This window comes from Enhydra lutris, unplaced genomic scaffold (assembly GCF_002288905.1).
Source record: "Enhydra lutris kenyoni isolate GAN:26980312 unplaced genomic scaffold, ASM228890v2 scaffoldscaffold9, whole genome shotgun sequence".
Taxonomy (NCBI): domain Eukaryota; kingdom Metazoa; phylum Chordata; class Mammalia; order Carnivora; family Mustelidae; genus Enhydra; species Enhydra lutris.
This window is the reverse complement of record NW_019154093.1, coordinates 71992674-72020237: the sequence shown is the minus strand read 5'-3', so window position 1 is coordinate 72020237 and position 27564 is coordinate 71992674. Positions and strand designations below refer to the sequence as shown.

The 27564-nt window shown below is 38.2% G+C and overlaps 1 protein-coding gene across 1 annotated transcript in view; it reads left to right on the top strand.

The window, feature by feature from the left end:
* Positions 1-27564, top strand: part of LOC111142837 (vav guanine nucleotide exchange factor 3) — a 367424-nt gene that overhangs the window by 247070 nt on the left and 92790 nt on the right. The window contains exon 19 of the mRNA XM_022496164.1: positions 3378-3423. Within this exon, the coding sequence (XP_022351872.1) occupies positions 3378-3423 (46 nt within the window). The remainder of the gene's footprint in view (positions 1-3377; positions 3424-27564) is intronic.

Genomic DNA, 27564 nt, shown 5'->3' with positions numbered 1-27564 from the left:
GTAATGAAGCAAGAAATAACTCAAATGCTTGTAAAATTAGGTTAGTTGGTTTTCCCCTCCCCTGCCCCTTTAGGTTGATCAAAGGATATTGAGAAGGTTCTGAAGATCAGTTCTCCTGATCTCATGGGGCTTTTCCCAGGCTTTTGAAAATGTGGGTGGGGAAGGGACTGTGTTGGATGGAAAATGACAGAATGACAATGGAAATTAGCATTTTAAAATTGTTTTAATATGCTCTGCTAAACATATCTGAATGTCTTAAAATATTAAGATAAATTTTTAGGTGTTTTTGAAGTATACTAAATCTCCAGAAGCATTTGGTCTAAGTAGCTGAAAAAAATTTTTTTTTCAATGCAGCAAATCTTAATTCCACTGCCTACTCTTCCTGTAGAGAAGTTTGTTTTCAGGGTCACTGATTTTTAGGAGGAAAAACTTAAAACATAAGCAGTAGGGCAACAACTTAGAAAAATCACTTGTAATTTGTGTGTATTTAAACAGTCAAAATGCCATGAAGTTAATAATGATGATGATGATGATGATAAGCTGTCACTTAGGAATCCTTACTGCATGGCAGGAACTGTTCCAGTGATTTCACATGATTCATTTAATTCTCACCACAAATGCTATGAAGTGGTGCTATTATTATCCCCATTTTATAGGCGAGGAAACTGAGACACAGAGATATGAACTAACTTGTTCAGAATCAAATAGCAGGTGCCAAGTGACAAGATCTGAATTTGAACTCTGGCAGTCTGAGTCTAGAATCTATATTCTTAATAATTATACAATGTTCTCTATTTTTTTTCAGATAGTATGATATTAGTTTCAGGTGTACAATACAGTGACAAGTGTACTCTTTAGTCTCCATTACCTATTTCATTCACCTCACCCTCCTCCCCTCTGGAAACTACCACTTTGTTCTCCGTAGTTAAGAGTCCGTTTTTTGCTTGTTTTCTCTTTTCTCTTTCTTCATTTTTGGTTTTTTGAATTCCACATATGAGTGAAATCATATGGTATTTGTCTTTCTCTGACTTTTTTCAGTTAATATTGTACTCTCTAGGTCCATCTGTGTTGTTGCCAATTATTCTCTATTTTAGTCCTAACTTCAGGGTGGTAGAGCATTTGTCTTAAACTTAAGGGCTCTTTTTCACATTTTAAGTCTATAATTTTTGTTTATTTTTAAAGATTTTATTTATTTGTCAGAGAGAGAGAACACAAGCAGGGGGAGCTGCAGGCAGAGAGAGAAGCAGGCTCCCTGCTGAGCAAGGAGCCCAATATGGGACTTGATCTCAGGACCCTGGGATCATGACCTCAGCCAAAGGTAGCTGCTTAACCATGAGCCACCAGGCATGCCTTAAATCTAGAATTTTTAAATGCTACTAATTCAGGGATTCCAGGAATGGAACCCAAAGGTTGAATTCCTTTCTTGCCTCTAAGCATTTTGATAGTAGAAGGTATAAGAGCATAGAAAGAAAGCTTCTACTGTACATTAAGAAGGTGAAGGGATATGTAAGAAGTAAATAACAATTTGATATCCATCATTATATATTTTCCTGTTGAAAATATTGTCTGTTGTAGGGCGCCTGGGTGGCTCAGTGGATTAACGCCTCTGCCTTTGGCTCAGGTCATGATCCCAGGGTCCTGGGATCGAGCCCCACATCGGGCTCTCTGCTCAGCAGGGAGTCTTCTGCTCCCTCCTCTCTTTGCCTGCCTCTCTGCCTACTTGTGATCTCTGTCTGTCAAATAAATAAATAAAATCTTAAAAAAAAAGAAAATATTGTCTGTTGTGTTCATTGTCCTTTATAGAGAGGGCTCTAAAGAATGTTCTACCATTTCAGATAGAAAAGAGATTTTCTCTGAAAGCAGCTTTCTTCCAAATTATCAGCTATGGATCTTTGACTCTCATGCTTCTCCTCATTGTGCCTTGGCTACCAAGAAGCCCAGAGTGACATTTTCTTCTCACTTATAACGGCTTTCTTTATATTAATTTTTCCAGTATGGCTATCCATCTTGCTCAACACAAATTCAGTGCTGATTCTAATGGTCATGCTCAGTTTTTACAAATTCATTTTGAAAGTAGTTGGGTTAAAAACAAACTTTTAAAAAATTTCTCCAGTTTGCTTTCACCTTGAGAATCTTGAACATCTGCCTGATGGGCTTCAAGGCCATTAAGAAGGCTTTAAGTTCCTATTTCACCCATTAAACTTGTGAATGAAAACAGCAGGGAGAATCGTAGGAAAAATCCATGGCTAATGTGTGCTTAACAAAGCCCCATGTACTCTGAATGAAACCAAGTCTCCTCCACACACAGGCACAAACCCCAACACACAGAGGGAGAAAATTGCTTTTGTGAAAATCTAAATTATATGATAGTTAAGGACTCAGCATTTCATCCAGTTATATAATAAAAAGGGATAATCAAGTCCTTATTAATGAGTGAGATTACTAGAGTTATTAGGTGGAAATGAATTTAATTCCATGTGAAATTGAATACATAGCCATGCATTTTCTTTTCTTTTCTTTTTTTAAAGATTTTATTTATTTATTTGGCAGACAGAGATCACAAGTAGGCAGAGAGGCAGGCAGAGAGAGGAGGAAGCAGGCTCCCTGCAGAGCAGAGAGCCCGATGCGGGGCTCGATCCCAGGACCCTGGGATCATGACCTGAGCCGAAGGCAGAGACTTTAACCCACTGAGCCACCCAGGCACCCTGTAGCCATGCATTTTCAAACATTGAAAATTTCTTTTATTTTACATCTTATTTATAATTTATGTAATGCATAATTTTTCTTATGGCTTTCTTTTCTGTGATAAGAATCGACTTTCATGGTTCACAAGCTGCATGCCCGTTTTGTTTCTTCAAGTACTGAGATACAAGTGACCATAATTAAAACACCATTCTCGGTTGAGTGTGTGTTAAAGTCAGAGCTTCAGTTCTGTTGTTTTGAAGTTCTCCAGTCTCTGACCTCTCAGGCCTCAGAAATAGCTGAGTTAGAGTTTCGGAGTTTACATGTCTTTGCTGGGAGCATTTTTCCAACCAGGAATAGCTACTTGGGCTCCGTTCTCATAATTTCTGTCATCATTACAACTTTCAAAAAAAAATTATTTTTCAGTCGTCATATCCAGAGATGGCAAATGAAAAGATGTTTCTTTTCTACAGCGTAATATCAACAACATCAAATACAGATGTTCAAGTGGAGGACTTATTCGAGAAGCAAAAAGGTTAAATTATAAAAACTGTAGAACCACATGTTTTGATCAAATTTAGTCATACTTTTAAATGGAAAAAGTGCAACATTAATTGGCCTTCAAAAGTACTATGCACTAATACAATTTAATAATGTGGAATCTTTGTTTTGCTTTGTTTTACTTTTCTGCACAGAAACGGACCAATGGACTCCGAAGAAGCCCCAGACAGGTGGATCCAGGTGTGTTTCTGATTGCGTATCTATAATCATGACTTCAGTTAAGCGATTATGAAAGTTATGGGAATTGCTGTAGAAATCAGACAGATTGTTTGCCTTTGTTCTTGGCAGTTTGGTATGTACTGTGTGACCAGAAGGCGCCAGTCTAACGTGTAAATCATTTACCTGACTGTGCTCTCTGGGCCAGGCTCACAGGATGAGTAACACCAGTACCTGAACAATTGACTGAGCTGGTTATTTTCTTACTGAACAGCCTCGGGCTGCTGGGTTAATGCTAACATAGCTAGTGCCCTCCACCTTCTCCCTCCCAGATATGGAAAGAAAATCAACCAAGACAGCACTTAAAAATTAACTTTTCAAAAAAAATTAAAAAAAATAAAAATTAGCTTTTCTAAGGGGGTGGACGGAGCTCATAAACTAGACAATCTTGGTACCCTCTGCATTTGGGAAAATACTTTTCTTTACCCTTTATCTGTACTATTTTATAATGGAAGAATGAATTTAAGGACTTTGTGAATAAGTATCTTCCTGGGAGACCAATTATTTGTCTGCAGAGAGGATTCAGTTGTTTTCTATTTAACATTGTGAGGTTTGTTCTGTCATTGTTTTGGTTTAATTATTTTTTCATCCATTAAACAATGCCTTCCACAGTTTAATTACCAAAGATTTGTTATGTATATGGTCATATTATTGTGGGTAAAGGGTATTCATAGCTAAAGGATTCTAAATATATGAACTTGATTAATACATCTGGTGGGACATGAAGTAACCTTGTTGGAAAATAATCTGGATTACGTGTTTTGTTTTCCCATCATAAACAGTGTTCACCTAGTTGTAAAGCTTAGCTTTCAAAGCATTATAGCTCTTGACTGAAACCACACCCATGGTAGCCATGCCAGTTTATGAGCTGTTTGAAAAGATTTATAGGAGCTTTGTTGCCTCTGGCTAGAAATTGCCTCACTTATGTCCTGAAATCAGTCTAAATCTTCTAACTACAGAACAAAATTAAGGCCATTAAAGAAATAGGGGTTTTGGTTTATTTTAATAGTTCGAACTTGCCCAACACAATACCCTTTGCAAAGGATTCTGCAATAATACTTAGAAGTGCCTTCTTCTGTTCTATTTAGTAGGACCGTATGTCTGTCCGCATATTTTTTTTTTCTTATTTTGTGTGAGTTGTAGTATTTATATTTCGGAAAATGATCTAACCTTTACAAATGTTATTTTTAAAATATTTTCTCTTTCTTCTATGGGTATTTTCATTTAATCCATTTTCTTCCAAGGAAATGAATTTCTATAGTGTGTCAGTAGGAACACATTTGACAATTAACATTTTACTTTATAGCCAGAATTTTTAGGAGCCCTTAGATTATTTAAAGAGAGATATAGTGAATTCATAAATTGTAAGTATAACAAGGTTTTGACCAGTAATATGATAGTTTATCCTTAAGTTGATGGCTGTGCGTAGGTTCCACTATTCTGGTATTCCTAATTTGTCCAAAGATTTTAGAACTTCATGAAGAATAAGCTTACAAATACAAAAGAATGGGTCCTATATGTTATGTTTGTAAGAGAAAAATGTGTATACATACACACACACACACAGAGCCCTACACACTCACATATATTGTATATCATATAGTTTTCCTTAGGTATGGTAACTATATATGAGCATTTTCTCATTTCTCCACATTTTAAGGAAAAAACAACCAAAAAGCAAAAACAAATAGTTGATGATCTTGCCTCTTATAGATGTTAACATGGTAACACCTTTTTCTCCCTGTTAGTGTCTTTTGATGTTAGGCTTGAATTATGTGTTTAGAGTTGGTTGTCTTTTGCATCTTTGCTCCTTTCAGTTGGTAACTGGCAAAGCTTTTTTTGATCAGAGTTAACCCTTGCTTGATCACTGCTCTGCACTAAGTTGGTCCTGATGTAACTATCATTTAGCATACTTTCACAGTTTTTACATTCATTCCAAGAGGTTTAAATAAGAAATCAGCAAAACCAAAGCTTCCTCAGCAAGGACAAACTGCTTCCAAGGGGTATTATTTGCTCTTAGTGCTTCCGTTAATCTTTTCTAGCTAATAGCTAGTTGACATCTCCAAAGTGCTAATACACTGACTGCTTTCCACAGTCAGTTACTTAGGGTGGCCTGTAGAAAAAAAAAAACAAACAAACAAACCCGGTTAACTGTAAACATTTTTTGGAAAGGAACTTAATGCATAGTTTTATGGGTAGTAGGTGCCTAATAAGTACTAGTTAAATGAATTACTGAATAGCCGTGTTCTTTTTCTGTGCACGTTGGCTCTCTTGCTTTTTAAATTCTTCGTGACAAAGTGGAATGATGTAGTCATGGAGTGCCAAATAGTCTAGTGGTAAGAAAGAAGCATGGCTCTGGGGACCCAGAGCAAGTTCTCAGTTGCTGTCCACCTGTGGCAATTTCTTTCTATCTCTCTGCTGTAGTTTCCTCATTAAAGGACACTAATCGTGGTACCTACCTTACAAAGTCGTCGTGAGCGTTGCACGAATTAATAGGTATAAAGCACAACAGCACCAGGTATGCAGTAAATGCGAAGGGTGGCGTTGTTGTAATTATTACTTTATGATAGAGCATGGAGCTTAATGTGGGACCTTTAGTCATGTGTAGAAGAATCAGTAATATCTGCCAGTTATTTCGTTGTAGACAGACCCAGAATTTTATGTTCATTTTCCATTGAAGCTAGAAGTTTCATAATTATAGTTGTTTTCAGATTTGCAGTTATTCCCTGCTTCTCTGGTGGATTTCCGAAATATTTTGTGTATCTTCTGTGTAAGAAGAGAAGCAATCAACAGTGGTGGCTGAGAGTTTTTTGGTAAAGCTGATGAAGTTCTAGAATATAGGTGAGGTTCAGTGGGGGTGAGGTCTGGAGCCGGTGACCAAGAATTCCTAAGACATCTTTGGTGCAAAATGGTGGTTTATTAAAGCAGGGGGACAGGACTCATGGGCAGGAAGAGCTGCTGCGGGGGTGGGGGGGGGGGGGGGGGGGGGGGGGGGGGGGGGGGGGGGGGGGGGGGGGGGGGGGGGGGGGGGGGGGGGGGGGGGGGTGTTGAGGGATGGCAGGTTGTGTACCATGGGGTTGGGGGAAGATAAGGAAAAGGGAGGTTTCAATAGAACTTTCATATGCTAAAGAGGAGGCCTTGTCATTGCCAAGGTCCTTTTGCCCTCTAGCAGGGTATTACCATTAAGATAGTTGGGAGATTCCTAAAGAATGTCACTTATGTCCCATCTAGGAGTCGGGTGGGGGGGGGTTTGCAAGGTGTCAGCCTTTTGCTTTGTCCTCAGCCAGCCTTTTGTTCCTCATCAAAGCTGGAGTAGTGTTTGTGATTGCATTAAAGAAACAAAAGAGGGCGCCTGGGTGGCTCAGTGGGTTAAGCCGCTGCCTTCGGCTCAGGTCATGATCCCAGGGTCCTGGGATCGAGTCCCGCATCGGGCTCTCTGCTCAGCAGGGAGCCTGCTTCCCTTCCTCTCTCTCCGCCTGCCTCTCTGCCTACTTGTGATCTCTGTCTGTCAAATAAATAAATAAAATCTTTAAAAAAAAAAAAAAAGAAACAAAAGAAAGGAAAACCCACCAGGTTGAAAACATATCTTGGGGTTCTGTTCAAACCAAGAAAAACTTAAGCTATAGGATTGCACTGTGTCTTGTTAGCACATTTCAAACACTCACTCTTGGGGCACATGGGTGGCTCAGTCAGTTAAGCATCGGGCTCTTGATCTCAGCTCAGGTCTTGGTCTCCAGGTCATGAGTTCAAGCTCCATACGGTGTGTGGAACCCATTTAACACAAAAACAAAAACAAAAACCATTCACTCTTAATTAATAATTGTGGTTAATCTTTATAGAAAATATTTACAAAGGGCTTTGCAGTTTATTTTTTCTTGTCTTCTATTGTGTGCTATTTATCAATTTATGATCTCAGCTACTTTTATAAATATACTAATGTGTTAGATGCAAATTCTGGTAGCTCTTTTGGATATCTTAAATATAGCAGGGTATTTTCATCAGTTTGTACTTTTATTCCTAAGACAGATGTTGGTTTCAGGAAAATAACACTTGTAAGAGACAGATCAATTATTTCAGGAACACGGAGGTGCTAGGCCTTTTTCAAGAACATGAGATCATAAATCTCAGAATCTGAGCACTGGTATAATATTTATCACCTAAGGTGGCCCTCAAGGTCAAAGTTGCCAATTAAATTTTAATACTGAGCTTTACAAATTTCCCTCTATGTATAAAATAAAGATTTATTTTAGTTTGCATGTGGCAAATCTGTATACCAGGCCATGTGTTCTTTTGATCAAACCCATGTTTTTGTCTTAAATTTGTGCAATTCATAGCATCTTGTATTTAAGTCCATAGTCACCAGCTTTTTAAAAAGTCAGGCCCTTGTTCTGTGTGGTGCTGCCTAAAGATTGGGTAGAGTAGATGGCAAATATTTAGGTATCTCATTTTCTTTTTGATCTTAAGTTACCCATGTGATTCATGATAACCTTGAATAGTAAATGAACAGATAATGGTTAAATGATAAAAGAGTTCTTTTTGAGAGCTCTTGCTTTTCATATGCTTATTGTAACTTTTGGTTACAAAGGGAAACCTGTGGCTTGGAAACTTTGTCTTTTCTTATTCACTGAGGAGATGTCCTACAGTTTCTTAGCGGAGACACCTTCAAAGATGGTCACTTTTGCTTTCAGGCGGGTAGGATTGATATGTAATGCCATTCCTATTTGTTCTTGTATGAAGAAAGGAATTCAGGAACGAATTCTTTCATTACCAGCTTTGTATACCACAATAAGCACCAGCAATACCATTAATTATAAAACATAGCTCCTTTTCATAAGGAATTTATATTCTGCCTAAAGAAAGAATAGATACAGGCACAAAGTCTTAATTGCATAAATGCATGTATATGGGTGTACATATGAAAATATTTTAATATTACATTACCCTTTTATATGCCGACTCATTATAGTGTCATAAAAAACAGTGAATAGTCTGGTAAACATACAAAAAAAATCTAATTATGTAGTATGTGCAAAAAAGCAAATGTAATTGGAAGAGAGGAATACATGTGGGCTCATACTGCTTTTAGTCTAGGTTGTCTATGTATGTTTTTATTTATGTAAATAGCAATTTTGTTTTGCTGGCTTATTGAATCACAATTTAATACAGTTTTCCTTAATGTTTTAATTTCAAACAATTGTTGAACTCATTCCAAATCTGAACAGGATTGTTGATTTCTTTTAGCTTTGCTTCTAAACATAATGTCAATTTGCTCAGTAGAGAAATTTTGTATTTTTAGTTTCTAAATACAAAACATTGATGAGAAAAATAGCAGCCCAGGATTTTAAAAATCACTGATCTAAAAATACATTTTTTTTCCTTTTTTATGGGGGAGACGAATGTATATTCTTGAAGGCTTTAGTAAATGAGCTTTTGTCTATAATAAATAAGTAACAAAGTATCCATAGATTTTGATATTTCAATATTAATCAGTCAGACCTACTTTTGTCTTTTCTGTCACCCCTAAAACTAATTTCTCATCAAATATAAATACTAATCTAAATATTGGGAGCATAATGGTAAATGGGTAAAAAATATATTTCACACTGAAAAAATGAACTTGAAAAAATTAGAACAATAGAACCCAGTGTTTAAGATTCATGGCACAGAAATGAGAAATTCAAGCTGTGAATGAGTGCTGGGAGCCTGCTCTGGTTTTTAAAATAGTTGATTTGTTCTCAAGCTTCTATTAAATTATAGGCGGTAAGACTAGTTTTTGTTTTGTTTTGTTTTGTTTTTTTAAGACTAGTTTTGCACTAAGGCGATTGATCCCCTGGTAGGTATTTTCAGGACTACTATCTTTTTCATTCCTTTTACCTTGATGACAGATTTCTGAAATGTACATCCTAGTCCCATGCTCACATCCTTTTCTGGTTTGGGGAGGACTTATTTTTTCTTTTGGAGTCTCATGCCAGGCTCATAAAGGGTCACTATTGCTGTCATCTGGCAGGTTTGTCCACACCTTGCTAAGCCAGTGTTTTCCACCTGCTTGGGTACCTCCAGCATAGGGACCAGGGTGAAGCAAATATTTGAAGACGGACACAGGGATGTTTTTAGTGGGAGACACAGCATCAGTTATGTGATTATTGAAATAACAGTATCAGTTATGTGATTATTGAAATAAAACATTAGCAATATTATATATAGAACCTGCCTCTGGGTCATTTGTGCACTGCTAACTGATTATTTCTGTTATGATAGTAATCATGTCTTTAGAAAGCAATGTATTCGATATTTAGAAAAATATTCTAAGGAGGAGGTCTCAAACCTGGCGAGCTGCTTTTAACATTTATCACTGAATAAAGGAGTCCTTACTTGTTGGAAAGTCAAGTATGGCCTGGGCTTCCTTTTTATATCTATGGTCCTGGTAGTCAAATATCACATTTCAGAAGAAAAAGGATATGCTCTATAAAGCCAAGTACACAAATAAACTTTAGGAATTTCTTGTGGGTCAGTGTCCTCTGGCAACCAAGTAACCTTGCTCTGGAGCTTTAGTCTGAAGTAAGGCAAATGAAAGGAACCCGTGGAGTCAAAACTAATGGCTTCGAATAGTATATAATAGTTCTATATATAAATAAGGAGAATGATTCACAGGTTAATTAGAATACTGGAGGTCAGTTTGTGGAATTTCTATCAAAATGACTCATATTGGCAATTATATCTTTCAGTACATTCAAATCCCATGTCAATTTTTTAAAATTTTAATTTAAATGAAAAGAAGAGCTTATGTTAGCTGCTTGTTTTCTACAGATAACTTTTTTGAGATTCATTCTTTCTACATAGATATTAGAACTATATGGAAGCTTACCCATTTTGAGAAACTTGGAATTTTGTTGGAGAGATGAGACATACAAAAATAACATGTCCAACAGTAATACTGTGTGGTATATGATGAAACATTAAAATTCGTGGTGTGGGTTAGTGTAGTTAACTATGTGGGAAATTTGGAAGAATACATGTGCACTAAAGGACACAGGACAAGGAGACAAAATATCTGACAGGCACATCAGTGAAAGTGAATTTACACTGACCTGTAGGTGTTTAAAGTTGCCAGTCTCTTAGTAGGTTTGGGTCTGCTCAATTCATTAGCGCCCAGTATGCTTTTGTTTGTCAAGTGACATAAACCCGTTTCAAACTAGAAAAACAAGTTAAAAGGGGGGGGGGGGGGGGGGTGATTTCCCTATGAAATCTGTTTTCCATAAGAAAGAAGGACTATTGGGGAGCCTGGGTGGCTCAGTTGGTTAAGTGCCTGCTTTTAGCTCAGGTCATGATCCCAGGGTCCTGGGGTGGAGTCCCGCATCAGGCTCCTTGCTCAGCACGGAGTATGCTTCTCCTTCTCCCTCTCCCTTTGCCTGCCACTCCTCCTGCTTGTGTGCTCTCTCTCTGTCAAATAAATACATGAAATCTTAAAAAAGAAAAGAAAGAAAGAAAGAAGGGCTATATTTGCAGAGAATGGGGAGGGGAAAAGGAGAAGCTTCGTCTGCGCAGGGCTTCGTGTACAGGCATTCCTCATTTCATTACCCTTTGCTCTGTTGCTCTTCCCAGATACTGTGTTTTTCACAGGTTGAAGGTTTGTGGCAACCCTGTGCTGAGCAAGCCTGTCGGTACCACTTTTCCAACAGCATTTGCTCACTTCGTGTCTCTGGGACCCATTTTGGTAATTCTTGGAATATTTAAAAATTTTTCATTATTATTTTATTTGTGGTGGTGATCTGTGATCAGTGATCTCTGATGTCACTATCAGTTGTTTTGGGGTGCCACAAACCATGCTCCTATAAGATAGCAAACTTAATTGATAAATGTTTCTGTTTCTTATCTGGTCCACTGACTAGTTGTTTCCCTGTCACTCTCCCTCTCCTTGGGCCTCCCTTCTCCCTGAGACACAGCAGTATTGAAATCGGGCCAATTTTAATACTCTTGTGATGGCTTCTAAGGGTTCTAGTGAAAGGAACAGTTGCATGTCTCTCACTTTAAATCAAAGGCCAGAACTAATTAAGCTTAGACAGAAAGACATGTCAAAAAGAGGCCAGAGAGGCCAAAATGGAGGCCACTTGCGGTAGTTAAAGTGGTGAATGCAACCAAAAAGTGCTTGAAGAAAGTTAAAAGTGCTACTCCAGTGAACCCCTGAATGATAAAATAGTGAAACAGCCCTATTGCTGATATGGAGAAAGTTTTAGTGATCTAGAGAGAAGATCAAACCAGGGCCCATGTTCCCTAATCCAGAACACAATCCTAACTCTTCAATTCTGTGAAACTCAGGAGAGGTGAGTAAGCTGTGGAAGAAAAGTTGGAAGCCAGCAGATGTTCATGAGTTTTAAGGAAAGAAGTCCTTTCCATAATCTCAAAGTGCAAGTTGAAGTAGCAAATGCTGGTGTAGAAGCTGTAGCAAATTATCCAGAAGACTTAGCTAAGACAATTAATGAAGGTGGATACAATAAACAATGGGTTTTCAATGTAGATGAAATAATCTTCTATTGGAAGAAGATGCCATCCAGGACTTTCATAGCCAGAGAGGAAAAGTCAATGCCTGGCTTCAGAGCTTCCAAGGACAGGCTGACTTGTGCGTTAGCAAAAGCACCTGGTAACTTTAAAAGGAAACCATTGCTCATTTGCCATTCCAAAAATCCTAGTGCCCTTGGGAGTTAGACTAAAACTACTCTGTCTGTGCTCTATCTGGAGAATAGCAAAGCCTGCATGACAGCATATCTGTTTTACAACATGGTTTACTGAATATTTTAAGCCCACTGTTGAGACCTACTGCTCAGCAAGGAAGTATTCCTTTCATAATATTACCACTCATTGACCATGCTCCTGGTCATCCAGGATCTCTGATGGAGATGTATACCAAGATTAATGTTGTTTTCATGCCTGCTAACACAACATCCATTCTGCAGCTCATAGATCAGGGAGTCATTCTGACTTTTAAGCCTTGCTATTTAAAAAGTACTTAGATAGTGATGATTCTTCTGAAGGACCTGGGCAAAGTAAATTGATAACGTGGAAAGAATCACCATTCTAGATGCTACTAAGAATACTCATGATTCATGGGAAGAGGTCAAAATATCAACATTAACAGGTGTTTGGAAGAAGTTGAGTCCCCCCCTCATGGCTGACTTTGAGGGGTTCCAGACTTCAGTGGAGGAAGTAGCTGCAGATATGTTGGAAAGAGCAAGAGAGCTAGAATTAGCAGCAGAGCCCGAAGATGGGACTGATTTGCCGCAATCTCATGATAAGACATGAATAGATGAGGAGTTGTTTCTTAAAGAAAGTGGTTTCTTGAGATGGAATCTACTCCTGGTGAAGATTACGAGAAGATTGTTGAAACGATAACAAAGAATTTAGAATATCACCTGAAGTTAGTTGATAAAGCAGTAAAAGGGTTTGAGAAGACTGATTCCAGTTTTGAAAGAAGTTTTGCTGTAAGTAAAATGTTATCGAACAGCATCACTTGCTACAGAGAAATTGTTTGTGGAAGGAAGAGTCAATTGATGTGGCAAACTTCATTGTTGTCTTAGTAGGAAAAAATCCCACAGCCACTCCACCCTTTAGTAGCCACCACCCTGATCAGTCAGCAGCCATCTACATGGAGGAAAGACCCTCCACCAGCAACAAGATTATGATTTGCTGAGAGCTCAGGTGATGGTTAACATTTTTTAGCAATAAAATATTTTAGAATTAAGGTATACAGATTTGTGTAGATATGATGCTAGTGCACACTTAATAGACTATGGTATACAGTGTACAAATAACATTCCTAAGCACTGGGGAACCAGAAATCCATCTATTGGGATATTTGCTGTGTTGTGGCGGTCTGGAAATGAAGCTGCAGTATGTCAGGTGTGTCAGTACATGTCAGTAAGTCTATTACTGTACACAGTGAGTTTCAGACATTTTCCTCTTGGGCATACGATGGCTGGGCTTTCTACTTTTACTTTGTCTTTTTCCCACTTGGACACTCTTCTGATTGTTTTCTTATATGGGAAGAGGTGAATCTGGAGGAACGTACCTGAAATGGGAAGTGGTCGATCCCCACATAGTCTTATCCCTGCTGACAGCTGTAAGTTGCAGACCAAGACAAGCTTTCTTGCTTCCCAACAGCATCTTGTAAGCATGTCACTGTACCCAACATATACGTTTGATATATTCCTTTGGATGTAGGCATTATGTTTCTAGAAGGTGGTAATCCTTTGTTCCACCATTATCTACTCACAGATTAACACACATTCATCCATCAGATTAGGAGAACTGCGGAAATGGGACCTAGCATGGCATGTTTCATGGAGGCACATGGGAAGGAAGGTACCAGCTCTCCATTGGAAGGATCAGCGTGGGAGGGGTAGAGAGTCAGAGTGTAGGCCTTGAGGCTTCAAGTTAGCCACAGCCTCCCTCTGTGGCAATAAAGGAATGATGAGGAAAGAAAGGGAGGGAAGAATCTTCCTTCTTCTGTCTGTTTTAGATATTTCCACTCCCATCAAAGTTTTTAGTCATTGGAGGCAGCCCTGTGCCGTGTTAGACCAAGAGCCTTGCAGTGGGCTTGTGTCCCGTGTCTCTACTTATTAGTTGTACAATCTTGGGCAAGTCAGAGTGTCTTATCCTCTCTAAAGTGGGACCAATAGCAGACCTCTTACTGTCATTCTGAAGATTATATTAGATAATAGATAAAGCATTCATTAATGCTATGTAGCACATCTCTGTAAGTGATCGCAGTGGTGATGGTTATTACTAATACTTACACAATCCTGTAATCATTTCCATTGCTATCTAACAAGCTTCCATAAATGTAAGCAGCTTAAACAGCACATACTTATTACCTCAGGATTTATGTAGGTCAGAAATCTGAACATGAGTTAGCTGGGTCCTCTGCTTCATGGCTTCTTATAAGATCTCACTCAAGATGTTAGGACCGTGTCTCATCTGAAGGGTCAGCTGGGGAAGATCCACTCTCCATCCTGCTTACGTACTTGTTGGCAGAATTCTTTTTGGCTGTTGAATTAGGTTCTCAATTCCTAGGTTTAGCTTTTGGCCAGAGGCTGTCCTTGGTCCTTAGCTCCATGGGCCTCCGCATCATGGCTGTTTGCTTCATCAAAGTATGCAAGCCAACAAGGCAATAGAGTCTCCTAGCAAGATGGAAATTCAAATATTAAATAACACCAATCATGGAAGTAATGTCCATTTAGGGGAGTGGATTAACAAGTGTGTGGATACCAGCAGGTGTTATTGGGGTTCAGTAGGGATCATTGGGTTCCATCTTAGAGTCTGTCTGCCACAACCTCTGAGATACTGCTGTTTTTCAGGGGAGGCAGCCTCAGCTCTGAGAGGTTTAAGTAATTTATCCAAGGTCACAAAACACCTGGCTGGTACCAGGACTTAATTGCAGTGTTTGGCTCCAGAGACCTCACTCTTACAGAGATTTTCTGTGTCCCCTACTTATGCTAACTTTTGCACAGAGGAGAGCTTATTTCCTGGAGTTCAGCTGTATAGTACAGTGCAAAATTAGCAGTGTGATTGGGTCTGTTTTGCAGAGTTCATTAGTGACTGCTATTACAAAGCAGATTTATGGGTGATTTTATTTTATGCATTGTTAATTTTGAAAATGTTAATCTGAAATTGCTACAGTATTTCAATTAATTTGGATGATTAAAACTTAGCACCAGAAGAATCTCTAGCAGGAGATAAGGCAGCTAATTAGAGGTTCTGAAACAAACAACTGTAGACACTGGCACAGAGACACGCTGGTGGAACTCACTCTGCTTCACAGTTTTGAAATGGAAAGAATAATTTCTGGCAGTCTCAATATTCAACTTGAGCACAGTTGACTTTTTTTTTTAAGCCATTTTAAGGAGTTAATTATTTAAAGGAATGTAGACTTTTTTAATATTGTGCATTTCTGGAAAACTGCCTCCACATTATTTTGGAGTATTGTCTTTTGGATAATTGTAGCTGGTGACAGAAATATGAGAGACATTTGTTTCCAAGGTACTTTTCATGTCATGTATGGTATTTCGTGGTTTTTATATGTTTGTTTTTTCTGAATTTAAAAGTGAGACAGCACAGACTTTAAAAAAATACTGATAAATTAGTTTTGCATTTTGAAGAATTCTCAAAATTTCAGAAGCTGTAAGGAAGTATAAAAAAATTTCCTGGACAAATTGCCTATAATTCCCTCACTCAGATGATCGCCTTTATGTTGTTATTTTTTTACACATTTTTCCTAGTACTTTCTTTTCTTTGTGTGTAGCCATATGTTTATAAAAGGTCTGTATTTCCAATTTAGTATTCTGCTTTTATCACTTAACTTTGTCTCATGAGCATATTTGTTTATTCACATGTTCATTCAACCATTTGATAAGTATGCAGGCATAATGTTAATTTACAAGGATGAACAAGAGGTGTTTTCCCTAACGCAGCAAACAGTGTCATGGAGCCAAAGGTAAGATTTGAGATCAGGGTGATACAGGGGCTGTGCTTAAAGGGAGCACATATTTTGGATATGTGGACATCGGGAAATGATGTCTAAACTGAAAGGATGTGAGTAGAGGATTGACAGAATATGAATAGAGACAGGAAGGTTGCAGGAAGAAGGAAGAGCTCCAGCAAAGGCCTTGGGTTGGAAAAAGTACAGAATGGCTAGGGTTTGAGAGGGAGAGCTGTATACGATGAGCACAACCAAGGCAAGATCTTTATTTCCACATCAAAAATTTGACTGTATTCTGAAGGGAAAAAAAGTGAGCCTTTCAACTAGAGGATATGTCTTCTGAGACTGGTTTAAAAGATCATCTTAACTGAACTGTGAAGGGTTTATTGAATCATTAAATAGTCTTAAAAAATACCAGGTTCTTTTAGAATTATTTCTTGTTGGACGAGAGTCTTTCTAATTTTCATTATTATAAATACTATTTGAAGAACATCTGTGTGTGAATATATTTGTCCATTTGGCTGACTAGTATTATTATTTAAGAATGGAGTCAGAAAAGTGGAATTTCTGGGTTAAAACTCATGAATTCCTATACTCAGGATATATATGTTGTGCCAAATTGCCTTTTAGAAATTTTACATTGAATTATATCCCCACCATTTCTGGCATGAGACTGTGTCTCATCCTATGCTTAATGACACTTCTTTTTACTTTAAATCATTTGATGAGAAAGGAATAGGATATTACCATTTATATATAGTAGTTCATATCATAATATAAACTTCATTAGTAGCGATATAGATCCTTTTTAATGTTTATTGGCTATTTGTATTGTTCTTCTGTGAATTATCTGTTTATACCTTATCCATTTTTCTATTTAGGATTTAGTGCTTTTGTAAATTATTTGTAAAACTATATCTATGTTAATGATATCAACCTTATATTTATCAAAAAAATTTTTCTGGCTTATTTGTTTCTATAGAAACTTTTACATTTGCATGTGGTCAAAATGATTGATATTTATGGACTTCATTCTTTTTTCCTGCTTTTGTGCTCAGAAAGTTCTCTCCTTCTGAATTCTGTTAAATACTTCTAGTCTTACTGTTTAATTTATGTAGCATTTAGCCCATGTCATTTAACTTACATAAGTAATTAACGTTCTGTGAGCAGTTCTGGGACACCTGGGTGGCTCAGTTGATTAAGTATTTGCCTTCAGCTCAGGTCATGATCCCAGAGCCCTGGGATCAAGTCCTGCATTGGGCTCCTTACTCAGAGAGGAGTCTACTTCTCCCTCTACCTCTGCCTGCTGCTCCCTGTGCTTGCACTCTCTCTCTCTCTCTCTGATAATAAATAAATAAAGTCTTTAAAAAAATAAAGTTCTGTGAGCAGTTCCAAAATGGACATCAAAATATTTTGAGGATCTATAGTGTAGTACGATATACTATATAGTGTAGTACTATTTACAAAATTTAAATTTACCTTTTTTGCATGTTGCCTAACAACCACAATGCATTTACTTTTCATTCTGTGCTTTATTATATAGATACTTTCCTCAAATAATAAATTATCTTGTGCAAAATATGTCACAATATATGCTGTGTATAGATAGCCAGGGAATAGTATGTGAAACAAATACAAGAATATAATATTGAGATAATCAGGCTTTTTTGTTTTTAAACTATGACAAACTAAGAGTACCTCTCCCCAGCCTTTCTAGGAGCAGGAGAAAAAAATGTTTTGTGTTTTGTTTGAGTTCAGAGTATCTCCCACCTTCCATTGCTCTCTTTCCCCCTGTAAATATACATCCTTCTTAATTTTATAGATCTCTTGTCATGTTAGCTTACACTGCTGCTCCTAGGCCTGAGACTAGGTTTCTTATTTTACAAGATTTTTAGTTTTAATAATTTTTCATTAAAGTAAGAAAATTTCCACTTCAACTTTGTTTGAAAAATGCTACAGATATTCCTCATTTTCAAAACAATGTGGAAATTCTATATTTTAGAGCTCTAATTTAGAAAGTTTCACATGTTGCCATGAAAACATTGTGTTTAGTAAGTAGTCTTTCTTGGGGAATCCAGTTGTAAGCAGATAGAATAACGACTTTGATTTCCTACCTGGCGTATTGCTCTTGACGATCTAGTCAGGGAATGTGCTTCTAGATGGATGTCCAGATACCAGCAATTTTGCTTGTAGTTTCCTACTACCTTATTATTATTATTTTTTTTGTAATGGGTTTTTTTTTTTTTTCATTTCATTTTATTTTCAGTATTCCAAGATTCATTGTTTATTCACCACACCCAGTGCTCCATGCAATACTGCCCTCCATAATACCTACTGCTATCAAGGGAATCATGTGATGCCTTCAAGTCAGAACAGAACCTTCCTTCTTAGGACAGAGAATTCTTTCAGTTTGTTTGGGGAACATTGACAGATTAGATGGATGAAGATGAAAATATTCATGTATTTCTCCATCACTGCCCCCCATTATATTGCTAATATTATAGCTTTTAACTCCTAGAGGAAGAAACTTGCCATTTAAAAAAATGTAATGTTATGCTTTGGGGATGCCATTTTTTTAAAAGTTAAGAATCTTCCATTTAAATTCAAGTAGTATCCAAAAACAGAATCTGGCCAATGGTTTTGAAAATATGAAATGGTAACACCTTCTTGGAATCTCAGACTGTTCAAGGATGTTTTTTTCTAGCAAAACAGGAAGAAATTGGAAAAAAGCATATGGACTCAGGTTGAGCATATGAGATATTTTCAACTTGAATCGGCACTTTACTCATATTTGTAGTGTGACTTAAAATTAATTTTGGTGAAGCATTTAGATTTGAGAAAGAGAAAAAAAAATCCCTATCTGGAACTAAATCAACATTTGTGGCATCTCATTAATCACTGCCTTATGTAACCACTTTTCCCACCTAAAGAGAAGCTACTGGGATGAGAAAAGTTTATAATATTAATGCCAAGTACAGATCTTCCCTCTCCAAAAAGGAGTTCATTAATCATCATCGAAGCACAAGAACGAACATACTTCATGTCTCTTGCCAATTTTTTTCAATAACATTTCTGAAAGGCAAAAAAAAAAAAACCCATCTTCCTATTTTTTATCTTTTTTTGAAAAGGTTTTAATCTGGTTGTTATTTAATTTGTGATGATGTTATGTAAATTTAACATGCTCTGAGAATGCACGTGCGTGGTACATAGCAATAAAGGGTATTAACTGAGTTTGGACCCCAAATCAGAGAAATCTGTATGCAGATTGCTGGTTTGGTTACCTTCCTGCTTATGTGGTCCTAACAGGCAAAATTTTGGAGACACAGGGCTCAACACTGGGTAATTGGGCAATAAAGGGCAGTGACAGAAATTCTTACTATCACTGGTAGGAAGCAGTATGGGTTTGAAGTTTGAAAACATGGCTTTTAGTCCAGGCTTCTGTGTAAACCTTTGGGCAAGTTAATAGCTTCAGTTTTCTCATCTGTAAAACGAAAATAGTCACCTTACCTGCATCACAGGATTGCCAATTGGCACCAATGAGATAGTAACTGCTCAAGGTAGAAAACTGAACCTAGTCATGAGCTACAAACCCATGTAATAAAATAAAAATTAAAAATAAGTGCCACACTGATATGTGGCACTTAGTGAATAATGAACTTTTCATTATTCTGCCATATATCTTACCTTCTCAATGTTAGAATTATGTGCTCGATTAGTAGTTGTGATAGAATTTTAGGGTCAGCTCTACAGTTATGACATCCTCTACATAGTTTTTTATAAATTTATAAATTTTTGTTTTTCTTCTGGCTTTTAATGATACTTTTAACTGGGACCATAGAAATGGACAAGAAAGAACATGTCTTCGAGATGCCTGAGTGGCTCAGTTGGTTAAGTGGCTGCCTTCAGCTCAGGTCATGATTGAGGGTCCTAGGATTGAGTCCCCCATCAGGCTCCTCATTCAGCAGGGAGCTTGCTTCTCCCTCTGCCTGTTCTGCCTGCTGTTCCCCCTGCTTGTGCTCTCTTGCTCTCTCTCTCTCTCTCTCTCTCTCTGTTAAATAAATAAGTAAATAAAATAAATCTTAAAAAAAAAAAAAAAAGAAAGGGCATGTCTTCTAACAAGGACAAGAAGAAATCAACACTTATCTAAGGTGCCTGAAAATTTCACAGCAGACTGATTCTCATCCTGGATACTTGGTAGCCAACAGAGTGTAAACAAAGCAGAACAACAATTCACTGGGAATTCTATTGCTCTTTCTTTGTAACTGTCTTTACATCTCTTTTTTTGTTTCCTAATTTTAAAAAGTTATTTACAAAGAAGAAAAATTAATGAGTATTATGGCACTTAAGCCAATAGATGAAAGCAATGTCAATTAAAAAAAAAGGGGGGGCATCCTAAAGCTGCATGTGAGAAAACAGAGGCATAAATTCAAAAGATCAGGGGAAAAAGAAAAAAGTAAGACCCTGATGTGTGTAAGAAAAAGTGGCTTCTATCAGCTTTGTTCTCCTTTGTTTATGCTCTCTTGGCTACCAAGTATCTAGCATGAGAATGGGTCCGTGGTGAAATTTTCAGGTGCCTTGGAAAAGTGTTGATTTCTTCCTTGTTCTTGTTTGAAGACATGCCCTTTCTTGTTCATTTCTATCGCCCTGGTTAAAAGCATCATTAAAATCCAAAAGAACAAAAATCTCTAAGGTTGTTTGCTGAAGATGCAGCCTTGAGGCTTTGGAAGATCACAGGAGACAGGCTAGGTAGGGCCCATCAACAACAGTGCACACCTTTTTTTGTCCCCCAGAAAACAGTAGAGGATAAAGAGGAGATCATATGGACATGTAGCAAGGTTTGGTTCATTTTTAAAGTCAAAATAGTTTGGGAGGAAGAGCTTGAGCAGATTAGAACAGCACGATGTTTTTGTAAGGTGAAGTAGAATTAAAGTGCTGGCAAGAATTATTTTGTCCTCAGTTTTAAAGAACACTGGCCTAACCCATCCGTCTCTTTTCCCCTGTGTTGTTCTTGACCTTCTTATCAGCTCTTGAGTTTTTCCCTTGGGGCTTTTCCCTGCATAGTCAACAGGACTGCATCAGAGATCTTGAGCCTCACACCCTTATTGCAAAAGAGTTGAAGAGAATTCAAAGAAACGTGTCCTGCTAAGTAGCTTGGGAACTAATTGTTACAGGATGCTTCTGTAATAAGACCCTGCTGGCTAAAGCCCATGGATCGGGTCCCAGTCCCAGTGTAGGATTCACTTAAAAATATAAACCAAAGTTAATAGTAAGCCTTAGAAATTCCCACTGAACTGTTTACACTCCTTTGACAACACGTCTTTTCTAGAATTGTCACTTTCCTCCTTAACAATCTGCACATAGACCCCAGGAGGTTGCTGTCAGTTTTTCCTTCTCTCACTACAATGAGGGAAAAGGTGATGGTTTGCTCGTCTCTCATGCTACACATTTCCCTGTACGCCACAACTTTAAATTCTTAGATGTGATTTATAGCTTCATCAGCATGTTGGCAAAGTGACCATGGGACAAATGTTGGAGTGTTCCATACTCATACTTTTATATACTTCAGTTTAATTCTCACAACAAAATGTGTGGAGTAGATATGACGCTTGTTTTGCAGACAAGGAAACTACCCTGAGAGGTTAAGCTGTTGGAGTTCACATAACTATTTTATGTATTTTGTATAAAAACAATAAAAAATTTGTATATAGGTTTCCATAACCAGTAAAAGCATTAGATGTTTTTAACTCATTTAGGAGTCTTGCCTGGGGTTGGGGGGGGTATTCACTAAACCAGTATATTTTATCAAGAGATACATGTTGTAGCTAGGATGGTCTCAGCCATGGATCATGCCAGATGCTCACGGGAGGGAGAAAGTGACCTGAGGTAGGCTACAGGGAAGTAATCCTGGTCAGAGTAAAGAAGAATAAGCATTCTTAATTGCTAATCTTAGGAGGAGGGAGGAATATGACCTTGATATCAGGGGTTCAGGGGAGGCAGGGGAGGTTGCTACGGCATGAATAGAATGTCTGCATCCCAGGTGAGAGAGGACCACCTGAAGTGATTGAACAGCCCATCAAGGGTTCTCTGAAGGGCCTCAGTTGGGCAAAGAGGGGTAGAGAGGACAGAGATGGCCCCTCTGGCCCCTGCCAACGTTGGGTCACTAGAGTTCCAGGCAAGAAAGGAAGCTCATTTCCTAAGGCATTCTAGATCTTTCATTAGTATGTCTTTGCTCTGATTTTAATATAATTAGGTAATAAAATCATAGCAAAATATCAGGAAATGACCCCAAACAAATGTAATAAATGTTGCTTCTGTTTATTCTTTATAAATACTTTTCCCATAATATCTTTATTAGGATTTGTGTAGAAAACAGAGTTGGAGCATGATTATGGCATTTTGAATAATTTATACAAGTTGATTATATTATTCCATCTTGTTGGTCATGTCTGTGTGGATATAATCCTAACATAAACTATCATCCATCAAGGGTCTCAATCCTCAATTACAGTCCTGTTCCTTGCAATAAATCTGCTTGCACTATTTTAGGTAAAAATTGCATCTCATTTTCCAGGCGGATGTGGAGACCTTGTTGGATTTTATTTTCTGCCATTGTTATCCTGTAACAGACATGATCTTAAAGCACCGTGTGTAGTTGGGCTTCGTAGTTGGTGTTGTCTTGACTCACGGCTTAACTCTGCCACTTAGAGATGCACCCTAGGGAAGCTGTTCACCTTCTTTTGCCTCCTCCTGCCTTCTATTGAAGAGAGGTAATACTGGTATCTGCCTTCCAGGATAGCTAGAGAAGGACTGAGATGATGTATTCGTAGAGCATTAGCCCTGCAAATGCCTGGCCCTCTCTCTGCACTTAGTAAATGATGGCTGTTGTCATCACCACCATCTTCAGGATCCTGCGTCTGGGCAGGTGTGGAGGGCGAGCTGCAACCTGCAGAGACCGGCCCCAGCCTCCAGATTCCTGAGGCCGGTGGCAATGCTGTGCTCTTGTTTGTTCTGCTTTTAAGCATCTTGTCCCATTAGAGCAGAGGCAGCAGTACAAGCTGCTAGCTCCCACATGTCTCGCTTATAATGCTTTTGCGAAATATCATGTGCATGAATTCCAGAGCCAGGCCACCTGGAATTCAGTCCAGACTCTGCTGTTTGCCAGCTCTGTGACCTTGCTCAGGTCACTTAACCCTTCTGTGCTTTAACTTTATCTTCTTTAAAATGAGCATCATAATAAGACTCATTTCATGGAATCATCATGAGGCTTAAATGAATTCATATACATTAAGCTCTTAGAACAGGGCCTGGCACATGGTAAGTGATCTGTGTCAGTATTTTTTTTTAAGTAAAACATTTTTGGTTCTCTTGAGATGATGGTGGAAGTGGATTGTACATACAGGTAGTTTTAATACTGAAAGAGAGCTGACAGTGTGCTAGGCAGTTAGTGCACAATTTTTAGGGTAAGAAGCCAGCTGTAGCTGGACTATCTCAGAGGGCACTGGACCCTTCACTAGCTGGTTTTGTCAGAGGTTGACCCTTCTTCCCCCTCCCCTCTGGGACTTACCCAGGATCTTCTCTTCACTAATTCAGGTATTAGAGAAGGCAAGGAGAATTGGTGATTTCTAACAGTTTGAGTTCTCTACCCTGCAGTGTTCCCCAAGGCAAGAAAACAAAGACCTTAGCTACCTGCTTGTAAGAGAGCACCAGGGAAAATCCCGGGGACTGCCTACATAGGAGTGTGTTAGTGAATGATCTTACTGCAGAAGCATAGGAAAGCAAGAAGACAAGAGCCCTGGCCATCCACTGTGCTGTGTCTTGAAGTCCTGGTGTATGTCCAGGCACTGCAGGTTTTACCAGCCGCACAGGTGGCCAGCTCAGTCCTGGAGGTCCACATACCCCATTCTAAATTTTAGACACTGCCTTGCCTCAGTGCACATTAGTATTCTCCAAGGGCCTAGGCTTTTGAGAAATAAGGCATTAAATCTTCTCTCTACTCCCTTGAGACCAAGCACTTCCTTGGTTATTCCTGACAGCCAGTGGCCAGTTGTGTGACTCTGGTAAGTCATTTAAGTTTATGAGCTTTATTTTACTCTTGAAAACAGGTGGGTTAGATTTGATGATTTTTAATGCCTGTTCTTAATAGCCTAAGATTTTTCTCTGTAATGTTGCAGAGGGAGGATACAGTGAAGTGATGAAAGGAAGAGGAAGGTGTGGGGAACACACATTGCCACAAAAGCCTGTTCTCCACAGGCCATGTGGCGCAACTTATGAACAGAGTGACCTTAGGGGCTTTCTCCAGAAATACTCCTCCTCCCTGCTTTGATTCTGGAATGTGCCATCTTCTCACAGTTACTACCACCTCCCTTAAACAGTATTTAGAGATAATATCCTTTGCCATTTCTTTCCTTATTTATGTATCATTACTGTGGGTACAAAGCAGATAGGAAAAACTTCCATGAAGGTTTGGCTCTGTGAGTTTTCAGTGGGGAGAAATGTCATTAGGTCCATAGCAGTACTTGACATGGATTATAACCTCCATTCCAGATCAGGTTGGGATATGGGGATCCCCGTGGCGGCCTGCAGCAGACAGGTCCTGCCCTCAGGTGGCCATGTGCAATCAGGATACATAAGACTAGTTTAGCTGCTGCCCTTGATCTCATGGTGGGACTGGCCAGGGACAGATTTATAGAAAGTATATTTGTGAGTTCTGGTTATTAAGGTCTGTGCCTTATCTCCCCTCCTAGACCCATAGCATCTTGAATGGTGAGCACGTGGTTTATATCTTTACAGTCCTCAGATAATTTTAGTGCAGGACCCCTTGCCCAAAAGTGTTTAGCAGGTTAAGCACCAAGGAGGATGGGGGTACAATGGAATTGGTTCATGCAGTGGTGGGAGGCATATTTTGTCACTGACATTGCTTAGAATTGTTGGTCCATGGTGATAAGAAAAATCAAGCTGACTTCTAGTCCATTTTATTATTGTTTTAAGATACTTCCCAGACGGTATACTCCTTATTATCTGACACGGTATGGCCCATTCCCACCCCCCCAGCTTTCCCACATATACACACCTCTTGGGTATTTAGTAAACTGATATTCAACATATTGACTATTGTAATGGCCTCTGAGATGCTCCTCTTGCCTCTGATCCCAATTTCCTTTATTAACTCCTCCACACTATCAGAAAAATGATTTACCTAAAGAAGAGCCTGGCCTCTCCTGCTTAAACTCCAGCCCGTCCTCAAAATCAGTCTACAGGGTATTAAATATATAAGCCTCCCAAGACCTGCTCATACTGAACTTATTGCTGCTTTTCTTCTCTTCTGCAATAGCAGGCATCTGATAATTTTCCACATGCACTGAATTCTTTCTTGCCTCTAACCTTGGTTCATGCTCTTGCCTCTGGCCAAAATAACCTTACCTACTTCTTTATCTGGGTAACTCCTATTTATCTTTCTGTCATTTATCTGTCGGACTTCAGTTCAGTCATTGTCTCTTCCTAGAATCCCATCTTACAGAACTTACATCATCTGGTGTGCTGTATGGGTTCCTCTCCCACAACAACAAAGCCATAGTATTTTTGTTTGCTTTTTGAAATAATCTGGATACATGTTTACTTTCTAAAATTTTCACAAGCTCCTTAGTTAACAGCTGGAACCTTATCTTTTCCATACCTATGTTCATAGTAATTGGAACATAGTATGTGCTCAGTAAATATGTATTGAACTGAATTGTAAGTCCAACTTTTTCAAAGGGAAAATTGGTTTCTGGTGTGCAGATTCTCTAACTTCTGTGATAAGCTCATGTATATTTTTATATTTGTATAAACATATATGTGTACATAAATACAAATATATACATATATAACATGTATATCTATGTGCATGTACACACACACTTTGGAGGTTAAGAAGGTGGTTTGCTATTGAGGCCAGCAGTCCTGTTTTTATTAAATGCTTGCTTTTCAGTTTAGTATATATAAACAATGAAAAGCATTGTATTTGAATATTGGTAATTCTACACTAACTTTGTTAATATATTTCTCAGACTGCAAGAACAATGAATAAAAGATTCTAAGCCCACAGCAATATAGAACAAAGGCATGTTTATAAAGTGATATTTTGATAGTTTTGCAAGAATCTTCAAGTGAAAATCATTTGTCTCTAATATCAACCACTCAGAGCCAAATTGAAACAATAGGAGTTTCATTTAGCATCTACAATAGCTGCAGTAGAATATGACTATAACACTATTTGCTGGAATTATAGAGGGGAATTTGCTGGTACAGAAAGGCAAGACAATCAAATTTTTCAGCAGGGGTAAAATACTAGCAAACTCCCCATTTTGCAAATTGACATTTTTTTGAAGCTCTGACCACTTTATTGGCAATTATCTCAAATTGTGATGCATGTAATTCTGCCTATCACCTTCTAACTTTAATGTGCTTGGTGAAGGAGGAATTTATACAGTCATGTTTTTGTACTATTCTTATTTACCTATATTTCAAATACCTAGAGAAACTTTAAGCTTAGAAAGATAAGAAAAGACCCTAGATATTTTCAAAGCTGCTCCAGTGCAACCTATGCATATTTATTTTGTTAAGAGTAATTTTTTTTCCACCAGAAATACTTGATTTAGGACAGTGCATTTTTCAACTTCTTTATTGTAAAAAATTTTTTGATAACCCACATTCACCCAAGACTGTTCAACAATATAACAGTTCATATATTAAAATCCTATTTGAACATTCAAAAATAGAAAGCATACTTTAAAAGTCATTGCATAAACTTTGGATTGGGTTTCCAATGGAGTCTAACCAACTGGATGAACTCTAGTAACTCATATCTCGATTATAAATGCATGCCTTGGTTCATACGATTGTTACCACAGATATCTTTAAAACAGAAATTCCTCAGCATATTTGAAATATGATTAGGTTTATAAAGAACAATAATTGAAAAACCTGGGGAAGCTTCAGCAAGGCAAAACCATCCCTGGTAGCATGGGAGGCAGGTGTGCGTGTCTTTCCTGTGAATGGTGGGAGTCTCCCTCAGTGTTGGGGAATTCTTGCTTTCTGGCCAACATCCACCCCATTCTGACAGTGCTTTTGACTGACAGTATTTTTAACAGCAGTTGTTTAGAGTTTGAACCTTTTGGCTTCATTTCCTTGCCCATTACTTATGAGACTAATATGTCTTTTTCTACCCATCAGGCACGCGGAGAATATGCTTCTGTTAGCATTTTGTCCAAAGCACAGTATATCACAGAGCTGCCATTTGGTTACTAAACGTTCTTGCTAAAACCTCGTCCTATAACCTGTCAGTCTGGTTGATTTGGGACATAGGAGACTTGAAGACCGGTGCCCTTGAATAAACCCCTTCAACTCTGTGTTTTTACTAAAGTAGGAAAGCTAACTATTGGACCTTGAAACACTGATCATTGAGGAACAGCAGCTTTTGGGCTCTAGAAAGCTCTGACATAACTTAGGCCCCAGCGACCTCACTGTTTCTACTCCATGCACAGCACTTTTTTCCTTCTATAGAAATTCTTTAAGAATTTTAAAAATCTTTTTTTTTAAGATTTTTTTTAAATGTATTTAACAGATCACAAGTAGGCAGAGAGGCAGGCAGAGAG